The 21,749-nt window shown below is 42.0% G+C and overlaps 1 protein-coding gene across 3 annotated transcripts in view; it reads left to right on the forward strand.

Annotated features, from left to right (window-relative positions):
- srgap1a (SLIT-ROBO Rho GTPase activating protein 1a) overlaps positions 1 to 21,749 on the forward strand; it is a 79,473-nt gene that overhangs the window by 27,405 nt on the left and 30,319 nt on the right. For all 3 annotated transcript variants that reach the window (XM_070830198.1, XM_070830199.1, XM_070830200.1), the window contains exons 2-6: positions 2,415 to 2,610; positions 9,680 to 9,842; positions 15,529 to 15,591; positions 19,065 to 19,244; positions 19,921 to 20,049. In XM_070830198.1, the coding sequence (XP_070686299.1) occupies positions 2,415 to 2,610; positions 9,680 to 9,842; positions 15,529 to 15,591; positions 19,065 to 19,244; positions 19,921 to 20,049 (731 nt within the window). The remainder of the gene's footprint in view (positions 1 to 2,414; positions 2,611 to 9,679; positions 9,843 to 15,528; positions 15,592 to 19,064; positions 19,245 to 19,920; positions 20,050 to 21,749) is intronic.

Below are 21,749 nucleotides of genomic sequence, written 5' to 3' on the forward strand. Positions count from 1 at the left end.
GAATGGAGTGGAGCCTATTCGTAATTTGATAATTGCATTAAGGACACGTGGTCATATATGCTCACACATACACACCAGTGCTGCTCTCACCCCTTTTTGACAAGAAGCTTTCTAATTGAGTCAGCAGCTGATTGTCCATTAAGTAGTTTGACGCACTGAATTATTGATGGTGCACTAGAAAGGCTCTCAGGGATCTCCTGGCTTTTTTGCTAAGTCGTTTGTTGCTGTCTCATTGTCTCAACAAATACTTGTCTTTGTTTCAGTCCACTTTACGTCCATATTAATGAGAGTATTCATTAAGCAGCAGGTGGGCCAGATTCAAAGTTGTTGCAATTCCCTTTGCTCTGGTTTAGTCCAGTTTAAGTAATGTTGACCACAGACAGAATACAGCTAATTTAGGGGTCAGAGTGAGGGCTATTGCCTCACACAGGAAGGCAGACTATTATAAGAACATGTGCACATGCACAGATCTTATTGTCGTAATCAAAGGAGGAAAAATAGTCAGTGCCCAAATGCAGTCTATTGCCCAGAGTTTTAGTTATTTTAGGTGGCAAAGTCAATAGTGGTGCCTCCCTGCCAGGGACTGATAGACACTCAACAGGACAGTTTCTAAAGTACGGAGCAAAATAAAAAACAAAACAAAAAAACAGCACCAAGTATTCACATGTCCCAAAATATGTCTGTATTTTAGGAAATGATCAAATATGTTGTGCTGCTCTCCATTTGTATTCCCGCATTTGCTAAGAAACAAAAACAACAAAAGACTTTGAACATTAACTTGGAAGTAAAGACGCCCAATAGTGCTGCATATCTCACAGTGGAGAGATCATGCTGGCTCATAAACTAGTGATCCAGACAGCGGGTGTCAGACTGACACAGATTTATAATTAATTAGCCCTGCAGTATACAGTATCTCTGTGTCACAGCCTGCAAAATGCTGTCTCTGTCATATAAATGGGTTTACAAGCAGATAGTCAAACGATGTCTTCAACCCATACTGACATGAGCCATGAAATAATAAACACGATCAGGAAAAGTGTTGTTTGAGTTAATTCAGTGAGTATAATTATCAATTCATCTTGCCCTATAGCACAACATAGCACCAACATAACACTTGATTGAGGTTTGAAGTTTTCCTCGAAGGGTGGCATTGCCCTCTGCTGAAGACTTAGTTCTTATGTATTAATAGCTACCTCAGCTCTAAGTGATGACAGTACAATACATTACATACATTAATACATTAAACTTTACCCTGAAACAGCTATCCTGTTTCAGCAGATCTTATTACTCCTATTTTCCATATTTTTTTCAGTGCGCCAATAAGCCGGTGAGTCCTCGGAGGCTGTTACCTTTTATAAAAATGACAACCAGGCCAGTGAGTTGTACAAATAATTTGTAAAGGCATGTTGCAGCCCTAGTGTTCTTTGCCTTTTAGTGTGAGAGATCACTCTGTGCCCCTCGCTATCGGTGTCCACGTGGCTCTAAATCACCTCATTAATCTCCCTCCTCTGCTGAAGATGTCTGGCCCAGGCTACCTTCCATTAGGAGAAATCCATTATACATAGCCCTGGCCAGAGAGGACACACAAAGGAAACAATTTGTGTGTGTCTGTGTGTGTCTGTGTGTGCATGTTTGTGCGTGTTGTCCTGGTGAGGATGTACATTTAAATGAGGGGCGCTCTGACAGACGTGCCTTCTCAGAAAGGACCTCAGAGGGTAATTTACCTGCACATACAGCTTGTTTAAGCGAGGCCTGCTGTCACCCCTCTGCCTTCTTAAATGGCTTCGGTTTTCAGTCGCAGGCACTAGTGTGTGTGTGTGTGTGTGTGTGTGTGTGTGTGTGTAGCCTGCTCTGTGTTGTAAATCTGGGTGTGATGGGAATCAGGCTCCATTCATCCTGAAGTTATTTTCAGCCTTAATGAAACGCCTGAGACCACTTTTGCCAACCTTACATCTCTACGAGCATTCAGAAGACCCATAACTAAGAGATAATAAGCTGCATCGGGCTGTTCTGCAGTACTGATGTGTACATGTGCTGTACTGTAAATACTCATCTTGCTGATTCTTTGTCTTTTTTATAGCAATCAATAGATTTTAAATACATAATGTTGGCATGCTGATATATAACATTGGGTCGGCTTAATAGTTGATGTAACTATAGTCTAACTTAAGACCTGTGAACATGTCGTACATTTTTTAACGAATAAACATCTGGGACTGTTTAAGGTATAACTGATGATAACGGTCATTTACTTTACAAATAGACTTTAAAAATAGACACAGTGTTCCTATCATGTACACATTGAGTTCACGTAGCTCTGTATTCTACATGTCTAAACTAAATAAACCTAATTTCTCAGCTTTCAGGCTCTGGCTCCATCCTAATTAATTTGTTCTTCTCCTGGGTGTCCTCAGAGATCCGGGCTCAGTTGGTGGAGCAGCAGAAATGTCTGGACCAGCAGACGGAGATGAGGGTCCAGCTGCTGCAGGACCTCCAGGATTTCTTCCGGAAGAAGGCAGAGATTGAGATGGAGTACTCTAGAAACCTGGAGAAACTGGCCGAACGCTTCATGGCAAAGACTCGCAGCACCAAGGATCACCAGCAGTACAAGTGAGGAGACACTGTCTCAGTGTTTGTCTGTGCGCAATTAGTTTATGATGTCATCTGGGTTCATTTACGGCCCAGAGAATACTTCTTTCATGCTTTTCATTCCTAGTCTGCTGGTCTAATTTATTTCTAAAAAAAAAAAAGGTGTTTTATTTTGGCAGCCAGATGGAAGTCACGCTGGATCTCTATGTTCTAATGGGATTATTTTGCTGATGAGCTGTATCAGTCTTCGCTTCATTTACAAAGCCAGTCAAAAAGCAGCCAGAACGAAAAGCAGCTCAGTGGAGGAGTTTTATTTTTGTTTCTGGCATTTTTCTTTCAGTAATTCTCAAATTTCTTTTTTACCCTCTGAAATTCTAGTGCTAGACTGACATCTTTTTCTTAGTCCTACTTTAATTCCCCCATCATAGAAAATTAATCTATACAAAAAAAAATATTCAGAAAGTTTTTCCTCACACTGATATTGTGCAGTGTTGTGCGGTACAGGGGACTTTTTCTTCAGAGAATTGAGAATTTCTGTCTTTTTGACAAAAGATATTGTTCTTACAAAATCCTTTTAGTTGACAGTATGTGCCAAACTTCTCAAGGCATCAGTATTTAATGTATAGCACAAGCAACTATACCAGGGCCTTTGCAGAACTTTGAAGAACTTCAATAAACCAAGAGTTTGATGCCAAACTTCTGAAAATTTACCGTTTTCAATACTTTTCACTGAAGACATATCTCGATCGATATATTGTCATTATGAAAAAAATATTTAAAAAAAGATATAAGAAGTGGAAGACGAAACTAAACCTCGAAATTCATTGATTGTTTGCCTTGTAGAGTAAACCTTGATGTGGTACAGATATAATAAAATGAGATTCTTTATCAAACTGTTGAGGTTTATGTCCATCACCTCCCTCCATCTATATTCCTGGTGTATTACAGTTTGACTAGAAGCCTGTTTTAGGATCTTGACACAGTTTAGAGAGCCGTAGTTTTTGGCCTTATTACACGGTAGAACTCTGCTCATGGAAAAAGCAGACATTAGCATATTGTTTGAACTTGTGGTGGGAACGAAAATAAAACGTGTTTGTCCTCGCCGTCTGCAAATAGCCCCTGCTCTCTGTCTGAAGCTCCAATGGCTCTAGCAGCTGTGTGTGCCTATGTGTGTAAATGGTGCAGGGACTCTGGTATGGCGCTCTGTGGTTTTCATTGCGTGATGTACAGTCCGGTCACTTCATTCACAGGTTAAGTGCCAAGGAGCGTATTTCTAATGTAAATACAAGGCGTTTGAATAACATTAATAGCCTTCCTGTGGGTTTTAAATCATGTGGCCTATATTTTTGTATTCACATAAACAACACGCGTACAGTGAGACCTCTGTGTTCTCCATATTCTCTAGGTTGTTTTCGTTGGACAGGCCTGTCTGTGGTGTGAAGAAGTGTGTTTTTACTCCGTCTGTAGCCTGAAGCCAGTATTCATGTGACAGGTCAGCTTGGCAGAGCAGCAAAATGCTAAAGTTGCATAAAAATGAGCAGCTAAATCTGTGGGTGATTAGTCTAGACAAGCTGCCTTCAAGAGGGGGATACTGCTGTCGCTGTCAGCAGAGCTGCATATCTAATCTGGTTTATATTATCTGATGTTATATGCTCTAACCGATGAGACAGGTTGACAAGATGTCATTCTATGTGTTAGTACACACTGTTGGTTTGCTTGTTTGGACAACAATTTCCCCCGTTTCTCCTTAATTTGTTCCCCTGTAGTCAGCAACATAGCTCGTCTCAGTACACATGGAGTATTTGTGTCTGCACCAACAGGGGGAAACGCAGGTGGAGGTTAATGGTATCACTCCATGGTCCCACTGCCCTCTGTACTGGCCATGTTGCCAGTGAAGCTATACAACATGATCCCACACTGGCTTCCCACCAAGCTTCAAACATTGTGTTTGTTGGTATCATGACCAGACTGGAGGTATCGCTACTGGAGATTTAACTTGGCCTCTGCACCACCAATATGTTATATATATATTATATATATAAATAAATCATATATTATTTATTATATAATCTTATACAGGTCTCACTCTGCCGCTCTCTCTTGTGCTCCTTCGAGCTAGTTCAGTCCAGAATCCTCCACGGGAGCGAGATAAAGTTAGTGTTCGCCCGACCGCACAGACTTTGTTCCACCTGTGGGAGTGTTGCAGTAGCTTACTTGCTGGAGACGAATCCATCTTGCTTCAGGGGAAGTGCCCCGTGTTGAGCTGTGCTTCTCTGTCTGAGTCTGACAAAAAAGCTGGTGGCAAGACAGCAGGGGAAGATGGATGACAGCAACTCTAAAGTAAAGACGGATGTTTTTAAAGACACATAGGCACTGTCTCTGATTTAAAGATTTTAAAGGGTTTGGAGCAGCAATACATTTAGAAATATTGAACATGACACACATAAACCAAGGGATCATATCTATATTCACATTCTTATTACAAGAGTAACAAACAGACTCCTCTTTATAGTGACGGTCTATTGAGAAATAAGTTGTGATTTTCAGCATCTAAAACACTCCGCTTCCCCTTTTTAAATTGCGTGCACTAGCCTACATTTAGCCTACTTATACTTGATAGCTGACAGTTATTGGTTATTGGACAATAATTGGTTGTTATAATGTGAAGTTTGGAAACTCAACAGAACACATGCTGCTGTTTTGGACTATCTTGGCCAAGCATGTCTCTGTGAGCTGCTGATGATGACCTTTTGAAAACTTTTGGAGCTTATAGCTTTCAGGATGTCAGGCAGTGCTGCAGCGGAGAAGATGATGACCATGAGTGATTGCATCAGGTACATCTGTGGCTTTAGAAACTAAATGCACATTTATGACAGCAACAAAAAATTAATTCCCACCAGTGTCCTCCTTTTTTTTTTTTCCCTCTGACAAGAATAAAATAACAGACCTGCATCACTGTGTCCAGCCCACAGTGACAGTCTGTGGAAAAGCCATTCAGGCCTTTCTGTTTAGTCCATTTGTGTTATAGTGGCAGTTTGCAGAACATACAGACCATTATGCACTACTCATAAAAAGTTAGGGATATTCGGCTTTCAGGTGAAATTTCAGGATGAACCTAAAATGCATTCTAACCTTTCCAGGTGAACTTAATGTGACCTTCTCTAAACCTTTGAATGCACATGTCCAACTGTTCAGTGTTTCAGTACTTTTTGCACCAGTTGCTGTTCTCTAACAAGAAGCTTAACAGCAACATTCACAACAGATTTGATCCATGAATCGACCAATACATTTCCTGCTTCAGTTAGAATTGGTATTTAAACAGTCCTCCTCATCCTGCTGTTCACATTCTGACATCATGAGACCAAGACGACACCTAACAATTGATCAGCAGCACCTCAACACTGGAGGCTTCAAACAGGAAGTCCTCAGACGGAGGTGTTCACTGAGCTTAGAGGGTCACAGAGTGTCATCAGGAGGTTGGAACAGTGATACAGAGACTGGAAGAGTCACAGAAAGGAGAGGAGTGGACGTCCTTTGGCCACGTCCCAATTTATTGAGACACTGAAAATTTTTTGTTGTGGTATACCCACCACTGTTGTTACATTTTCTTTCAATAAATTGTTTAAGATGAAGAAATTACCATTGCATGCTTCTACTTAAATGCCCTACTTTCATGATATAATATCACTGTAGCATTCACTCTTTACATTTTCCATATATTTCACCTGAAAGTCGAATATCCCTAACTTTTTGTGAGTAGTGTATGTCTCTCCCAGTCTTTCTTAAACACACACATGCACAAACCAGATACTGTATTATGCAAAGTTTGCTCAGGGAGGGACATGGAGATGGTGAGCAGGGGAATCGTTGAATTATTTATATTTGCCGAAGCCACAGCTGGGATCATCTTAAATAGGCTGCTTTTATCCAGAATTAAGTTTCTGGTTAAAGGACTTCCTCTCTTTGTCTGTGAGGATAAAAAGAAGGTGTAGAACATGCTGCGGCTGCATACTGTACATGTTGCCAGACATTACACTCTGCAGGGCATTCAGCTCTAGTGGCAAGGAGGAGAAAATAGTTGGTACCATGCTCGTCTGACTAAAGTTCAACACTGCTTAAACGTATTCACAGAATGAGTCGAAACTAGAATTATTAATCGGGCCTTGGTGCCCTGATGGGATGCCTTTAAATGTCAAACTTAAATCCAGTGTAACTCTAACCCTATACATGACAAGCTTGCAGTGATCACTTTCTTCGGTTGTAGCTGTATGCCTACATTGCAGGTGAACGGCAGTCACTGTGCTGCAGGAATAAAAGCCGCCACCACATTTCATTATTGAAAGATGGTATCAGTACGGTGCTACAGGACTTTTGTCCTTTTGCCTCTGATGCTGATAAGGTCTCCTGTTTCAATACCCTACATACTGAAGTGGTAATTATCCATCATTATCAGCATCCTGCTACTGTATGAGAGTGCAAGTATGTTGACGTTGACTCAGTGACTCCTGGACTGCATGAATGGACAGAACACACATTGTGACAAGAGGCAGTACGTGGCTAATGAGTTCTTTTTTTTCACTTGTCTCCCTTTCCTGCCTCTCCTGGACAGTAGTTTCCTCTTTCGTACCTGTGTTCTAGCCTCTCGGGGACACGTCTATCTGTAAGTCTGTCTGACCAAGTTCCTGCCCTGGCTGAGGGGGAAACGATGACAGTGAGAGATTTTCCTGCCATTATGTGGGGTAAGCAACTCCCAGAGGTTGCTTTGTCGTCACGGCCTGTGTCAGTACCCCCCCCCCGCCACCCTTGTTTTGTCGTTCTGTCCTCTTTTCACTGCAGGCCTCTAGTTTGATTTAGTAGGTCGGCGCATTAACAAACATACAAGGTGCTTTAAGATCTGCTGATGTGTTTGTGGAAAATCTTGAGTCTCCGAGAGTTTTGCAGATTTGCTGTCATGACATGACATGATTTTGCTTTAGTTAAATCTGTGGCTGATTTATAATGAATTCTGGGACATTGCTGTGTTTGATGTAGCCTCTCAATCAAAAAGAATGGACTTCCTGTGAAGGAATGGTGCTGCTGTTGTTAGCCGTCTATTGTGTGATGCACTGAATTTTTATAAGACCCGTGCATGTACTGATGCTGAATTAGGTCAAACTTTTCACAGCGAGGAGTCCTGCTGTGTTTTGAGCAGTAAGGCGGGTTGAAGCAAAGAGGAGAACAGGTCCACCAGGCAGTCGGGCCCTGACTGAAAATCTTCTGGCGAATCCTGCCAACAGGCTGCTCTCACTTCAGCTGTTTTGTATCTCTAGTCAAATTAGCTCCATTATTTCACAACTGGGAGAAAATGGTTACAGGTGGACAGAGGGGCATCGATCACAATCGCATGACTGCTCCGGAAATCTAGAGGATTATTTTATACACTTTTGCACAGGCTCATGATGTTTTATGTCCAGCTTCATGCCAGAGGCCACCTGGACATTATGCATCTGCATGTGCAAAAGTGAGCATGAATTAATAAACACGTACGCATGTGTGCTGTCACATGTCTAGAGTCAGTGCCACAGAATGAAGTATTGCACTCTGCTGATACATAATGCAGAAAGGATTTATGGTAATTGCTCTTTGACAATGTGTGTGTGACGCTGTCCAGAGGTCCTGCTGTTGTAGCTCTGGGACCGCCTCACTTATTTTCTCATATTCTACCCTCCTCTTCCTCCTCCCCTTGCACGTGTCCTCTAGCCGAGGCACCAGCGCATCACTCAGCGTTTAGCTAAATCAGTTTATTTCATTCACTGTTTTCCTGGCGTCTTTGAGAAAGGACTGTGCTCTCAAATGCTCTCGGATGCTCTCACGTCAGTGTGTTTGGCTCTGCTTTTATCAAATGTAGTTTGCTTCCTGTTTTTGCAGAGTCTCGGCTGACTGGAATGTTTGCATCAGTTATTCATTTGGAGAAATGCTTCGTTTTTGCTCTGGTGGCAGATGTTGTGCCAGGCCTGAACGGTGGTTCAGGGCTGGGTCACTTGCCGAGTGCAGAGTTTCACCTGTTGTGTTGACAAGTGCTGCCTGTCGATGCAGACTGACTTTGTGAGGGGAAAGCAGAGGCGAGTCCCCATATGGTTCCTGCAAGACTTGACCCCAGACCCAACCATAAAACCTCTCCCAAACACACATACTCGTATTCAGAGCTCCTCTTAGCAGGCAAGAGGAATGTTACAGATTAACCCAGAGGAAGTCAGCCTGCAAGCCAGTGCTTATGCAGGGCCCCAGCCTGCTCTGGCCTGGACAATGTCCTACAGTTAGCTTGGAAGCAGCCACCACACAGCACAGGAAACAGCTCCCATGCTCCACTTTTTTACTCTTTAGTTTTTTTTTTGCACTCAGATCTCTATCTTTCTCCTTTGCTGTGACCCCTCTTCACTTGCATGTCTGTCTAATTCTACTTTTCAACTTAAAATACATCCACGGTTTCTCTAACTTCATTCCTCTAAGTGTATTTAAAGCCCGTGGCACTCTCTTCCACGGTTGTAGGAAGTCAGTTTGGCTCAGAGCATTAGAAGAGCTCTGCCCCAGAAATGTCACTGATACAAAGTATTTCCAACGTAACTGCGTAGTCCATGTCATATATGGAGAGCTTTTTAGGCCCAGAACCAGCAGTATATGGGACATTTAACACCAAGGGAGGGCTATGACGCATCTGGCTTCTGCTTCTAGAACAGGCCCTGGTGCACTTGAGGTGTTTGCAGACATCCTGCTACTTGAGGAACTGCCACAATCTCCTTGTGAAAATGACAAATATGGTTCAAAGAAATTAGGGCTGATACGTTTATGCAGGTACAGACACACAGGAAAATGTTCAAATGCACTGACGCAAACCATAAACAGATACAGGTACATGCTTGCTTGCTCATATCTTCCAAACCATGAGTGGGTTTTGAATATGTGATAATGTGTGTTCTTGATTATTTGCATGTTTCACATGCACCGTAACAGACAAGGTGTTTACAAAGAATGCTGAGTCATGAGACACTGGGATATTAATTTTTATTAATTTTTTTCAACTGAAACTTGCCTGTTTCCCTGGTTTGTTTAGGAAAGACCAGAACCTGCTGTCCCCAGTTAACTGCTGGTACCTGCTGCTGAACCAGGTGAGGAGGGAGAGTAAGGACCACGCGACTCTGAGCGACATCTACCTCAACAACGTCATCATGAGGTTCATGCAGATCAGTGAGGACTCCACACGGCTACTCAAGAAGGTGAGGGTGCAGATCGCGCAGGCTACGATCACACTAAAGCTAAATATGGTGCTCATACACATGTTGCTCACATTTTGGTCATAACTTGAGTAACCAACTTGTTTCAACGGTTAGTCTTTTGACTTCCCTATCGCCACCAGCATCACAATGAACAATTTGTAGGATGTAATTTTAGGACATTAAATTATTCCTTAATAAGGTGGAAAACAGAGGTGCTCTGTGGTAGGAGAGAAAAAAAACCCGTGGCCTTTAGGTGTTTGGGCTGAGAGAGAATCCAAACATACAGCCTACAAGAAGGTAAATGCTTCTTTTGTGCTAAATTCAGCATTAGCACATTTACAGCCCCTGTTATTCTTCAGACTCTGTCTACCTGCCGCAGTGACACAAACTACTCTGTTCACAGCTCTGATCGGGTCGCGTCAAAACACACAAATCCATTTTCGTTCGTGAATACAGTTTCCAGTTCCAAACGCGGACTATGAATGCACCCCATCACTGGTACATTCGTACAGCACTTCACCGTCTTTTTTTAACGCCCCAGAAGTCTCTTTTTGACTGCTTCAACTCTCATTTTTGTTTTCTTGTTTGTTTTTTACTTCCTTCTGTACTGATGTTGATTCGTTTGTCTTTGTGCAATTACTCATTTTTATTTTAATGTTCTTTGTACAGCCCTTTAGTCAGCTGAAGCAGTGTTTAAATGTGCTCAAGAAATAAACTTAACCTACTTTATTTGACCTCTACTAGAGGAGGTTAGATGTGACTTTTCTTTGATCAACAAAAGCCGAAGTTTGAACTCACCACTAACACAGTCCAGATTTTTCATAGCGGTCAGCAGGGTCTGCAGTCACTGATGTTATATAAACAGCCTTTCATTCACAATTAACCCGTTCATCTGACAATGAAGTATATTTAGTCGCAGGATATGTACAGTATATATTCAGCTTTGCGTCTGATGGGATGAAACCCTGTCTGTTGGGCTGCTGTGGTTTAGTTTTGTGAATCAGAGTAATGTAGAGAAACCCTGGTCACCACAGTTTCAGATCAGTGCGCCTTCACTCTCCAGTCTGAAGACTGCGGCTTCGTGGCTGAAACTGGGCCTCTGCTGCCTTTTCCACCACAAAGACGACAACTCCCTAGAAGATTATGAGCTCCTATGCTGCAGGAGTCACATGAACTCGCCACAGGCCTAAATTACAAAGTGGCTTTTCTTCAGAGGAGCGCCTTTGTGTCAGTTTAGCTTGTGCGACTTTTTCTATCTCTGAGTCTCCCCTCTTTCTTTTTTTGCTCTGCTTGACTGCAAGCCCTGGCCGTCTAACCTGACTTACACAGTAAAAGTAAGACTCTTTCACTCGTTCTCAGAGTAATTAACATCTCTTGATGGTTGTGGTTTGATCTGATTGTAGAGGGGCGTGGTCTTTAAACACCACCCCGAACCCCCAACACACAAACAGGAAGCTGCAGCAGTCATTTCCTTTTGATAGTGTTTAAAGGCTTATGGTTCTACTAATGAGGCCAGATGTGAAACAGACATTTTTCAGACGTTGCTCTCATTGCCCCCCCTGATTCAACACACTCTGATGATCGTAATTATAGACTACCTTCAATGCAGATTTACATTTTTAGTGTGACACTTTCCAGGGCAGAGCACCCCCTCGTGCTCCTGTCATTGCTCCACCTGCATCATTATTGCTGTGGAATCTGCAATATTTAACCACATTGTGTAAAAGTGTGCAATGCAGTTCCTCAGTAGATGCAGGTGACAGACAAACGGCAGACTGGTGGGAGGTCCCGGTTCATAGGAGACCTGAGACACCGCTCGCCCTCTAATTAAAGCTTCCCTGAGCCTTTGATCTCAGCAGAGCTTCTGTAACAAGGCCCAAACAACAGAGAAGTCCCCCATGTTACGTGGGCTCCCTCACAGCTTCAAGGAGACAGCTGTACTGTTGTCATCCTTCCAGGACATCAAAGACCTGTGTTTTTATATCCATGTATGTTCAGGTCTCACGCTGTGAGCTGGAACAGCAGAGGAGAACCCCAGAGTAGCCCTGGTGCCTTCGTCAACATCCTCCGGCCGGTCCGTTTGACACGATGCAGCGCTGAAGACACAAACGCACATGCCGGACGGCAACTTTTTCAAACAGCCACAAATTCTTTTAGAAACTCCCCATTTAAGTGTTTTTGTTTTTTTCTTTTTTTTAATACAAGAGTCAAGAAGTGGAGTTCTCTCTCTCTTTCTTTACGCTTGGGCAGATCTTATCACATGTATTCAGTTTTCATTATTCATACAACTGGCTCTTTGTTTTACTCTGCCCTCTTTTATTTATGAGTCACGTTTTGAGGCTGCAGCTGCAATGTCAATTTCCCAAAGCTTAATGAAGTTTTGAACTTATATATATATATACATATATATAATGACTGTGTTTCAACCTGCATATGAAACTGCTGATCATTAGCACCTGTTTGGTATAACTGGTTAATCATACACCTGACTATGATCCTACAACATCCCTGACTTTGTGTACCTGGAAGAATTGACACTCTTTCGAAGGCTAAGGGTGGTCACACCAAGTAATGATTTGATTTAGATTTTTCGTCTGTTCACTCAATTTGGATTTTGTAAGTTGACATAAAATAAGCAATTAAATTACATTCTTAATTTACAGCATTTCTTCACACCTGCCTAAGACTTTTGCACAGTGCTGTGTATTAGGCAGCATGGATGACAGTTAGTACCAACACTGTAATGATACAAAGCAGATTGAAAATCCGCAGTTTCCCATAGTGACAAGGCACTCAGGTCTGTGCTGAGCACTACACACACACACACGCACAAGCCCCGCAGGGTATATAACTGCCATCTCTATACCGTGATTAATGTCAATGGCAATATGACACCCACCACTCCCCAAAGGCTGACTTGTTTTCTCCTCTCTCGGGTTGTTTCATCTTTCTGATGTGGTTGGAATGCAGATGGTATGAGCTTAAAAGGGGAAACCCATTTGAAGGGTCTTTTTAATGAATTAGATCAAATTGGATCCCCCCCCGGCTGGAATTCCTGTAAAATGAAAGGGGGTGAGTTGTGCATATTAAATCAATGTCAGTTGCACAACTCCACACTTAGTAAAGCTCTTATTGCTTGTAATTTGTGGTATACTGTGTGTGCGTATCTATTACATTTAGCAACACTCTTATTATTTCAGAGTTCTCGAAAGCATTGTGTGAAGTGTAGCTTTTCTGGTGAAAGCACCATAAACATGTCTTGAATGTAATGCTCCTTGACTTTCATCTGTGTCTTTACTTCCCTCACACACACCCTCTCGCAGCTCATGTGATCCCTTAGAAGTCTTTTCATTGAGTTTTGGATCACTTCCCAGCCTTCTGAATGGAGAAGAACTGACGAACGTTAGATCCGACAGATAGTCAAAGGGTTCTGTCCTCTGAACTGATGGATGCTAATGGATTTTCCCACAGGAGAATGCCTGTGTCCTTATGATCTGTATGATATGAAAGAATCCACAATTGATAGACAGTTTACCTAAAATATGGTACTGCTGTCTTTTGTAAGATACAATTACAGATCTGATATAAACCCAAGGACCAGATCATCCTCTCATTTACTAAAGACTCAAGACCTTTCTGTTGCACCTTCACTCCATTTTCAAATATACCTGAGTGTCACTCTTGCCAAGTCTGGTGCTTCTAAAGCTCTGGTTATCCAGGCTTATAGGCTGTTTGCCCTCTGATTAGATAAAGGCTACAAAACAGGAAACTGACAGACGAGGTGGCGGTTGTGACCATGTTGCCAATTGGCTAGGTCACCCAGCATGACACTTATTTCAGACACCAGCCTGGTAACCGCTAACTGAGAGTGTAATCCTCTTTGCTGTCTATTCACATGCTTAGACATCGTGCAGCTTTACCTGCGAGCAACTCGTGAAGAGCAACAGTGAGCTTGTGTGTCAGCGCACACAAGTTTTCACAAGATTGATGCGGTCTCGGCCTGTTGCATTTGTACAGCTCAGCAGAATCAGTTTTAGAGCTGGAAATTAGTGTAATTGTGCGCCACAATGAGCGTGTTTGCAAACTCACCTGGATCAGTGGAGGTGTGTGACCTCAATAGAGCCTCTTACCTGTTTCCGTGTGCAAGGCAACAGAGCATGTATGACTCATCTAATCCCAAGTGAGGAAATCCCATGCACTGTTAACTGTTGGGGTATGAACACTGCTTCAGGATGTCAGTAACTGGTAGTAAACGCAGCTTGGACACAACCACATGCAAGTGTAACAAAGAAATGTGCTGAGTTTGACCTCGCTGTTAGCTGGTTTGCTCTGGACCCTGCTGCTCATACCAGCAAATGGACTGTTCACAAATTCTGGTATAAGTATAAAAACACTATCTACCCTTATTTCTACAAACCTTTGTTCCCTTACTAATAAAACATTTGCAAAGCCACCTTTTTACATTCTTAATCCTGCTTCATTCACTTTGTCCAGCCAGCAGTCGTCGTCTTTCTTGCCTTCGTTGGCACATTGCTGCAGTGTGTTCCCACTACCAACTGTCCATCCATACAATGGGTTGAAACCAGTTGCAGGAATGTATTTTGCATTCCCCACCTGTAAACACAAAATAGGGAGCCACACATAAAAATGTCACACCATAGTATTAATAGTGTTCAAAAACTCCACAGGGTAACTTTTAATAACGACTGGCTGCAAGTGTAGATGTAGCTTTATTTTTGACCATCATTGCCCTGTAAAAAACGTGAAATGCACTCCATAGTTGATCAGGGGTAAATCACCACTCTATCCCACTTCACTAGGTGGTTCAATACCATCTCAGAACAGCCTTTTGCTGGGAGTGGCCCCCAGAATGAGATTTGTCTGAGGATAACTGGGTTAAAGAAAGACCTGAGTGCAGGCCAAGGCTGTAACATCATCCAGGTACCAGCGTGTGGTATCACTCTAGTGGAGATATCAAAAATTCATTGTCATGACTCATAATCTCATAAACATGTGATACAGCATATGAGTCAGTGTGAAGGAAATATGGGAGCTCCACAGTTACATTAAAAGTGAAAGCTCCTTTAAATCCATCACGGCATCTCTGTTAAACTGTATCCTACCACCGTGAGATGTATTAATGTGGGCGTGTGTGTGTGTGTGTGATTCTATTACTGAGTCAGCCTTGTGGCATGGCTGATCGAGTTAACATATTTGGGAAAAAATCTTTCACATCGAGATAATGTGTCGAGCATGTGGACAGTGAAACTCAAGCTGTGTTCGACGACTTGAGTGGAAAGGCCGTTGTGACACTGACACCACTTTCACACAGAAAGCCTGTATTTGACACAGGATGATGAATCCACTGTTCTGTTTCCTATTTGTACTGTTCAAACCACAAGTAAATGTCTGGTCGCTGCCCACCATTCACATAAAACTTAATATACAGTGTGCATTCGCTAAAAAGACTGATCAGTTAAATAAAAATAGCTGCTGCAGTGTTTGTAATGGAAATTCAACTTGGCAAACATGACTGACAGAATTATACCACTGTGTTGGATTTAAAGGGGTATTAACTATACATTTTGTTTTGGAAAACTCTTATTGTTTTTCATTGTGTCAAATTACTGATTTGTTTTAATGGTCTCTCCCTTTAATGGCTTCTTCTTCTGTGTTTCTTTTTCAGAGCAAGGAAATAGCTTTTCAGCTCCAGGAAGACTTAATGAAGGTCCTAAATGAGCTGTACACAGTAAGTAGTCATGATTGTCCTTTTTTTCACTAATGCACTTAGTCTTAGTCTGCCGTGGTCGAGACTGGTGTGTAGCACTGAGCTAAATAACGTCTCTTTCTAACAGCTTAAAGACTTTAACCCTGTAGCATAAAGACGTCTGCTGGATCAAATATTCAACATTTAAGCAAATAGGCTTCTAACAATGTGATTGCTCACACGGTAGGGAAATCCTGTCTAATAATGTCTTTTGCAGCACAACATTTTGAAACGCAGTCTCTCTTGCCCTCATGAACAAGCTATTCAAAGTGTGAAGTATCAACGTTATTCTCAGTTTTTAATGGCTCCTATTAGCGGTTTCTTGCTCTTCAAAATAAATTCATGCAAAGCCACACCAGGGGTTTGGAGCCTAATAGCTACTTGCCACAAATATTTTCTTTTTCTTTTTTTTTTTTTAAGGTTATTCCTTTTTGCCATCGTTGCCTTTACTCCATAGTTGATAATAGACAGATGGCAAGCCTCTTGGGAGAGAGAGCAAGAGAGATTACATGCTACAAAGGCTCTCAGGCAGAGCATGGACCCCCACCGTACATATTAGAGGCAACACAAAATGTTAAACGAAGCAGTGGCTGCAGACCTTTGAACTTTGAGGTTAGATTTTCTCAGGGCCCTAGTAACATTTCACCAGACCATCAACTTCTATATTAAGGCTGCGTTACTGCAGTCTGGTTCCTATAAAGACCATTTCTTCTCCTCTGTTCAGGGCCTTTGCTGTAAGTGGTTTGCGTGTAGCTCTGACCCTGGTTGGGAAACGTACTTAAATCATGAATCAATAGCTAATTCCACTGCCTTAATTGGCCCAATCAGCCCTCGCAGCCTACTAGCTTAGTTTAATGCCTCACACATGTTGTTGGACAATTAGATGCCCGTGTATTTTTCGATGGGATGGAATCAAGGCTTGATTTTTACTACATATTTTGTAACTCTGAAGCCATGTTGTTTATATATTATTGGTATGGGTTTGTAGTTATACCAACAACAAATACTAACCTGGCAGTAAGATTTCAGAAAATGTAAAATGAAATATGATTTAGCCATACTGTTAAAACTGTGTATTTATTTGTATTTAATCACATTATTGAGTGAATACTCAATAATGTAATAACCTGGGATGCACACAGATGGAGATACAAGTCAAGGCAGTTGTAGTTTCTTCCCAAGAGATGGAGTTAAAAGTAGTTCAGTTTGCTTATAAGGTCTCCAGTCACTTACTATAGATTATAACAGCGGTTACACTTCCAGTCAATGGCTGTGCTGCTCCAAATACAACGTGTTACTCCAAACTCAATGTGTGTCACTCTCACCACAGTCCACACTCCAGATTTGACCTGGTTTAGCCCCTGTGGGAAGACACACACACACACACACACACACACACACACACACACACACACACACACACACTTGGTAGCTATTGCATCAGACAGCCACAGTCCCGATGTCGGCCTCCGCCAATGAAATAACAGGTCTGCTCCGTCTCTAAATATGTCCCTCCAAAAGAAACACCAAAGTAAACAGAGCAGAGGCAGACTCCAGACCAGTAAGTGCGGAGTACAGGGCCCAAGGTCAGTCACCCATCTCTAAACTGATTCCAGTTAGGCCAAACCCCACCAAAGGCAAAGGGCTCCAGACAAATCAGGCTTTACTCTGTTGTTCCACTCGTACAGAAATAACTCAGTTTGGGGGAAAGATGTTTAGATTTTGAGATGGGTGAGTCTCTATTTGTACTGGAGCTGAGGTTTTGTGCAGACACGTGTATCGCATACACAGGTTGTGGAGCTGCAATTTGCTGCACAGGCTCATTTAGCTTTACAGGAGACCAATTAATGTAAGAAAACTTTTACTAAATGTAACACCTGATGAGACGTTGACAGATTTGAACAAATTTAATTCCAAAAGAGTTATTAGATTGTTTTGTTGGGTTGCTTCTTTGGAAAGGTTCACAGTACAAATGCCTCTCCTTCTCCTACTCCGACTGCTCCTCCTTCTCTACCCACAATTCTCTGACCTCTACAAGCCCTTTGCAAGCCAGTAGTTTCAAATGGCAGCAAGTTGCGAGAGAACAAATCAGATAAAAGGTCAAAGATTTAGTGGATGCAGTTATCTCTTGATAGTGCACCAACTTTTTTACTGTTGTGCAAGCACTGTTAATACTTGCATACCTAACCCTATTACTACCTATTACAGTCAGTGTATTTATGTCATATAAAATCTGATGATACTGCTGTAAATACTAATCATGAATGTTCATGTGAAGGTCAGTGAGCTCTCTTGCTGATGACTCCAGGTTAGCGTCATGGACTCTCCCACAGCCAGTGATTCATCTGCACTGTCCTCAGAGGCCCCAGATGTGTGTTTGGTCTCTCCTCTCCTGGCGACGTGAGCCAGCGTTAATAAGACCTTTGGAATCTCTCGGCTCTCTTGAAGAACTCATTGTTTGGGTTCCATGGTTTACCTGCTACTCAACATTTGAGTCATCACTAAATGGACCCGTGGAGTGTGTATGCTGAACGATCACGCTCCCAACTTCTTCTGAGGACGACGATGACTCAAACTTCAGGAAGTGGTGCTAATCAGCCATTCGGCATCACAGTAATGCACTTCCTTCTGTTAAATAGCTACACTGTGATGACAGAGGGGTGGAAGTGTTCAACATACCTAGGCTTTACAAAATAAATATTTCTATTTAGATGTATGTAAGATGCATATGGTACATGTTAAAAAGAAGAAATGCAATGATCTGGGCATATAAAATAATATGGTAACTCCCAAAAAAGTATTCCTAGAAGTACTTCTTGTGGCATGGATCCATTATGCTTGCTGTCTAAAAATGAAGCAAAACTTTAATACCATCTCAATAAAATCATTTTTAATGTGATGTTAATCCAGCTTACTTGTTTTGACTTTACTTGTATTAATTGCAGAGGCGAGAGCTGAATTGTCACTCAAAGAGCAGTCAGCCTCCCTCTTAATAACCTCATGGTAGAACCAGAAGGCAAAAACAAATCTTCTTTTCCGAGTGTATTTTTTTTTCAAACACAGAGCACTGCAGGCAGCGTGTTAGATTTAGCTGCAGGGATTTGTGGTTGTTGTGGTCGTGCGAGCGCCTCATATAAAATGGAGAGAATCTGTCTTGGGTTTGTGGTTCAGGGAGAGACAGACCGACTGCTGCGAGATGAGTTGAATCGATTTGTGATGAATGAGCAGATCAAAGGATGGAAGGTTTAGTTGCTGGTTATGAAAGTCTGTCAGGATTGATTATTCTGACCTTTGACCCCAAAGAAACTGACCGGAAACTTGACACTAGACACAAAAAAAGCGTGGTGTTCAGGCTGCTGACTTTTGCCAGTCTTGAAGAGGAAATAATGACAAACGGGCCTTAAAGATTCCTTTCTTCTCAGCTTATTGACATTTTTTTTTTTTTTTGTCTCCAGGTGATGAAGACCTACCACATGTACCATTCAGAGAGCATCAGCGCCGAGAGCAAGCTGAAGGAGGCAGAGAAGCAAGAGGAGAAGCAGATCGGCAGGGGTGATCCTGTCTTCAGCATACGAATGGAGGACAAATACCAGAGGCGCAGCTCTGTGAAGAAGATTGAGAAGATGAAAGAGAAGGTAGAAATGTCAGGGCTTCCGAATCCATTAACCATCGTTAACCATTTTAATCCAGTTTGTGACAATTGCATTTAAACTAGTAGTAGTAGTGACACCATTTACTTTTCCATTTGGAGTTTTTCTCAGAGCTGATCTGAGCAAAGGAAAACACTGTGAGCACGGTCTGAGCCAAAGGAGCAGGCTTTGTGTTCTCAGAACAGGCCTGTTTTCTGTTAAATCTCTGCGACAAATGACAAACGCATTTGGGAAGTGTTAAAATATGGATGGACTGGGAAGCGTGTGAGTCAGAGCCCATTGGTCAGTGGATAGTGACTAACTAACAGCCTTGCATTTGTCCGGTAGAGGAAGTGGAGGACAAAGACAGATGGCTCAGACTGAGGTACCCCAGTCAAAGCGAAAGACACGGTCTGTTTTTAGTTGAGGGTTTTTTCTTTATTCGTTCTCATTCCTTCTTTTTTGCTATTTTTAACATCATTTAACTTATTTCTCCTCTTATGTTTATTGAAGCTGTTGTTTTGCCAGTAATCCAGTCTCAGCTCTGAGGCGTGCAGTGCATGCAGAGACATGAAGGCACAATCACTTGTCAAGAAGGCAATTCTCATCTCATTAAATTCATCCTCTCTCGTTCCCTCTGTTGCTGTCTGTTTCTCATTCGTGCCTCTAATTCTCTCATCAGCGTCAAGCCAAGTACTCCGAGAACAAGCTGAAGTCGATCAAAGCGCGGAACGAGTACCTACTGACACTGGAAGCATCAAACTCCTCCGTTTTCAAATACTACATCCACGACTTGTCGGACTTAATTGACGTAAGTATAAAGCCGCGAGCTTTTGTCAACTCTGCTCTGCGACGGCTTCATCTTCAGCGCAGGCTTGTTTGTCTCCAAAAGTTTTTGCTGAGGACACTGTTACGTAAACAGAACACACACTTTGCAGTCGTCTTTCTGTGGGCTGACACACATACCAGGTAGATTTTTATTAGGTTTCTTTGTGCTCCTCATGCAGAAGACCCATTGCTATTCAGGGGAGTTTTCGCATAAGTTAAGGAGAGCCTTAAAATCATGATCAGAGGAGAGACTTATGACTCTAGCAGCCGGGCCTGATATAAAAGCGATCTTTAGACACCAGACTGTGGGATGGAAATTACAGTGCTGGACAGAATTAAAGCAGCTTATTAAGTTTTGAAATGAAAACTTTTCTTTCCTCATTTCCTTCTTTTCATGTCATTCTTGAAAACCCACATATTATATTGATTTCTACTGTATAGACTCTCTGAATGGAGAGTGGGAGAGACCCAGAACATGAAATGTACTTTTTCATGTACCGCTATGGGTCATCACTTCAGTCAATACAGCACTCCTGCTTTGTTTGACCTTTTTGGTACTGTATCAGTAAACATGACCTGTTTATGAGAAAGCTCACCGGGATTATTATTATTTTGTTGGAGAAATAAACTTACAGCGCCATTTTCTGTGGCCTTTCTAAGGAAATGGGAGAAGGCCGGGTTTTTAGCGTTTCTGGGTTTTAAATTCCAGACAGCACTGAAGTAGAAGAGAAATTCAACCTCTATTCAGCGGCCTGCTGTGCGCTGAAATTACCCCTCTCCCCGCTTTGCTCACAAGCCTTCACATCTCACCAGGGTGTGTGTGCGTGTGTGTGTGTGAGTGAGAGATTGAGTTGGGGATGAGCTCTGCGTGAGTTGTATGTGCAGGCTTACACACATTTGTTTATTGATGAAGGAGACTTTTTCTAGTTGAAAACAAAGTGTACAAGCTGGCTAGTAGTGGCATCATGTTTACCTATCACTCAGACCATGTCGTGTTCGTGTGTGTAACTTTACATACGTGTGTGTGTGTGTGTGTGGGTGCCTGGGGCGTGTATTTCTTCCCAGGAGAGACCTTGGCCCAGACTTAAGATTTTCTAGTATAAAAAAATCTGCATTAGATCATGGAGGCAACATTCATTAACAGTGAGGTAACGTTGTGTAACACAGAGGCAACAGTGCTGGCTCAGATAGTGCTGGACTGTTTACCAGGGTAATTTGTCTTATTTAAAGGTCAGTCTGTATTTTTCTGTATATTGACCATATACCAGTCAGTTACAGGTATGTTTGCACATATAATGTAATTACTTTATTTAAACTAAACTAAATTATTGGCTTGTTTTTCTACTGTCCTCGTAAATGTTACTTCTACAGTGAAAAGAAACTTAAAACACCACCAGAAAATATTAATAACTTGGATATAGCTGTTGTGTAGTTAAGATCAGAAACTATTAGAAAATTAATCAGCTGCTTTTCTGATAATCACCTTCAAGTAAAAATATTAAAACGACTCCAGTTCCAGCTTCTCACATGCAAAGTTTGGCTGTTTTTTATTTTCCTCGTGTGATAGTATATCAATCATTTTTTGGGGTTTTGGGCAGTTGATCAAACAAAACAAGCTATTTGAAGAAATCAACTTGAGCTTTAGGAACTGTAACATGAATTTTTCAATTTTCCGACATTTTA

This window comes from Pempheris klunzingeri, chromosome 5 (assembly GCF_042242105.1).
Source record: "Pempheris klunzingeri isolate RE-2024b chromosome 5, fPemKlu1.hap1, whole genome shotgun sequence".
NCBI lineage: Eukaryota > Metazoa > Chordata > Actinopteri > Acropomatiformes > Pempheridae > Pempheris > Pempheris klunzingeri.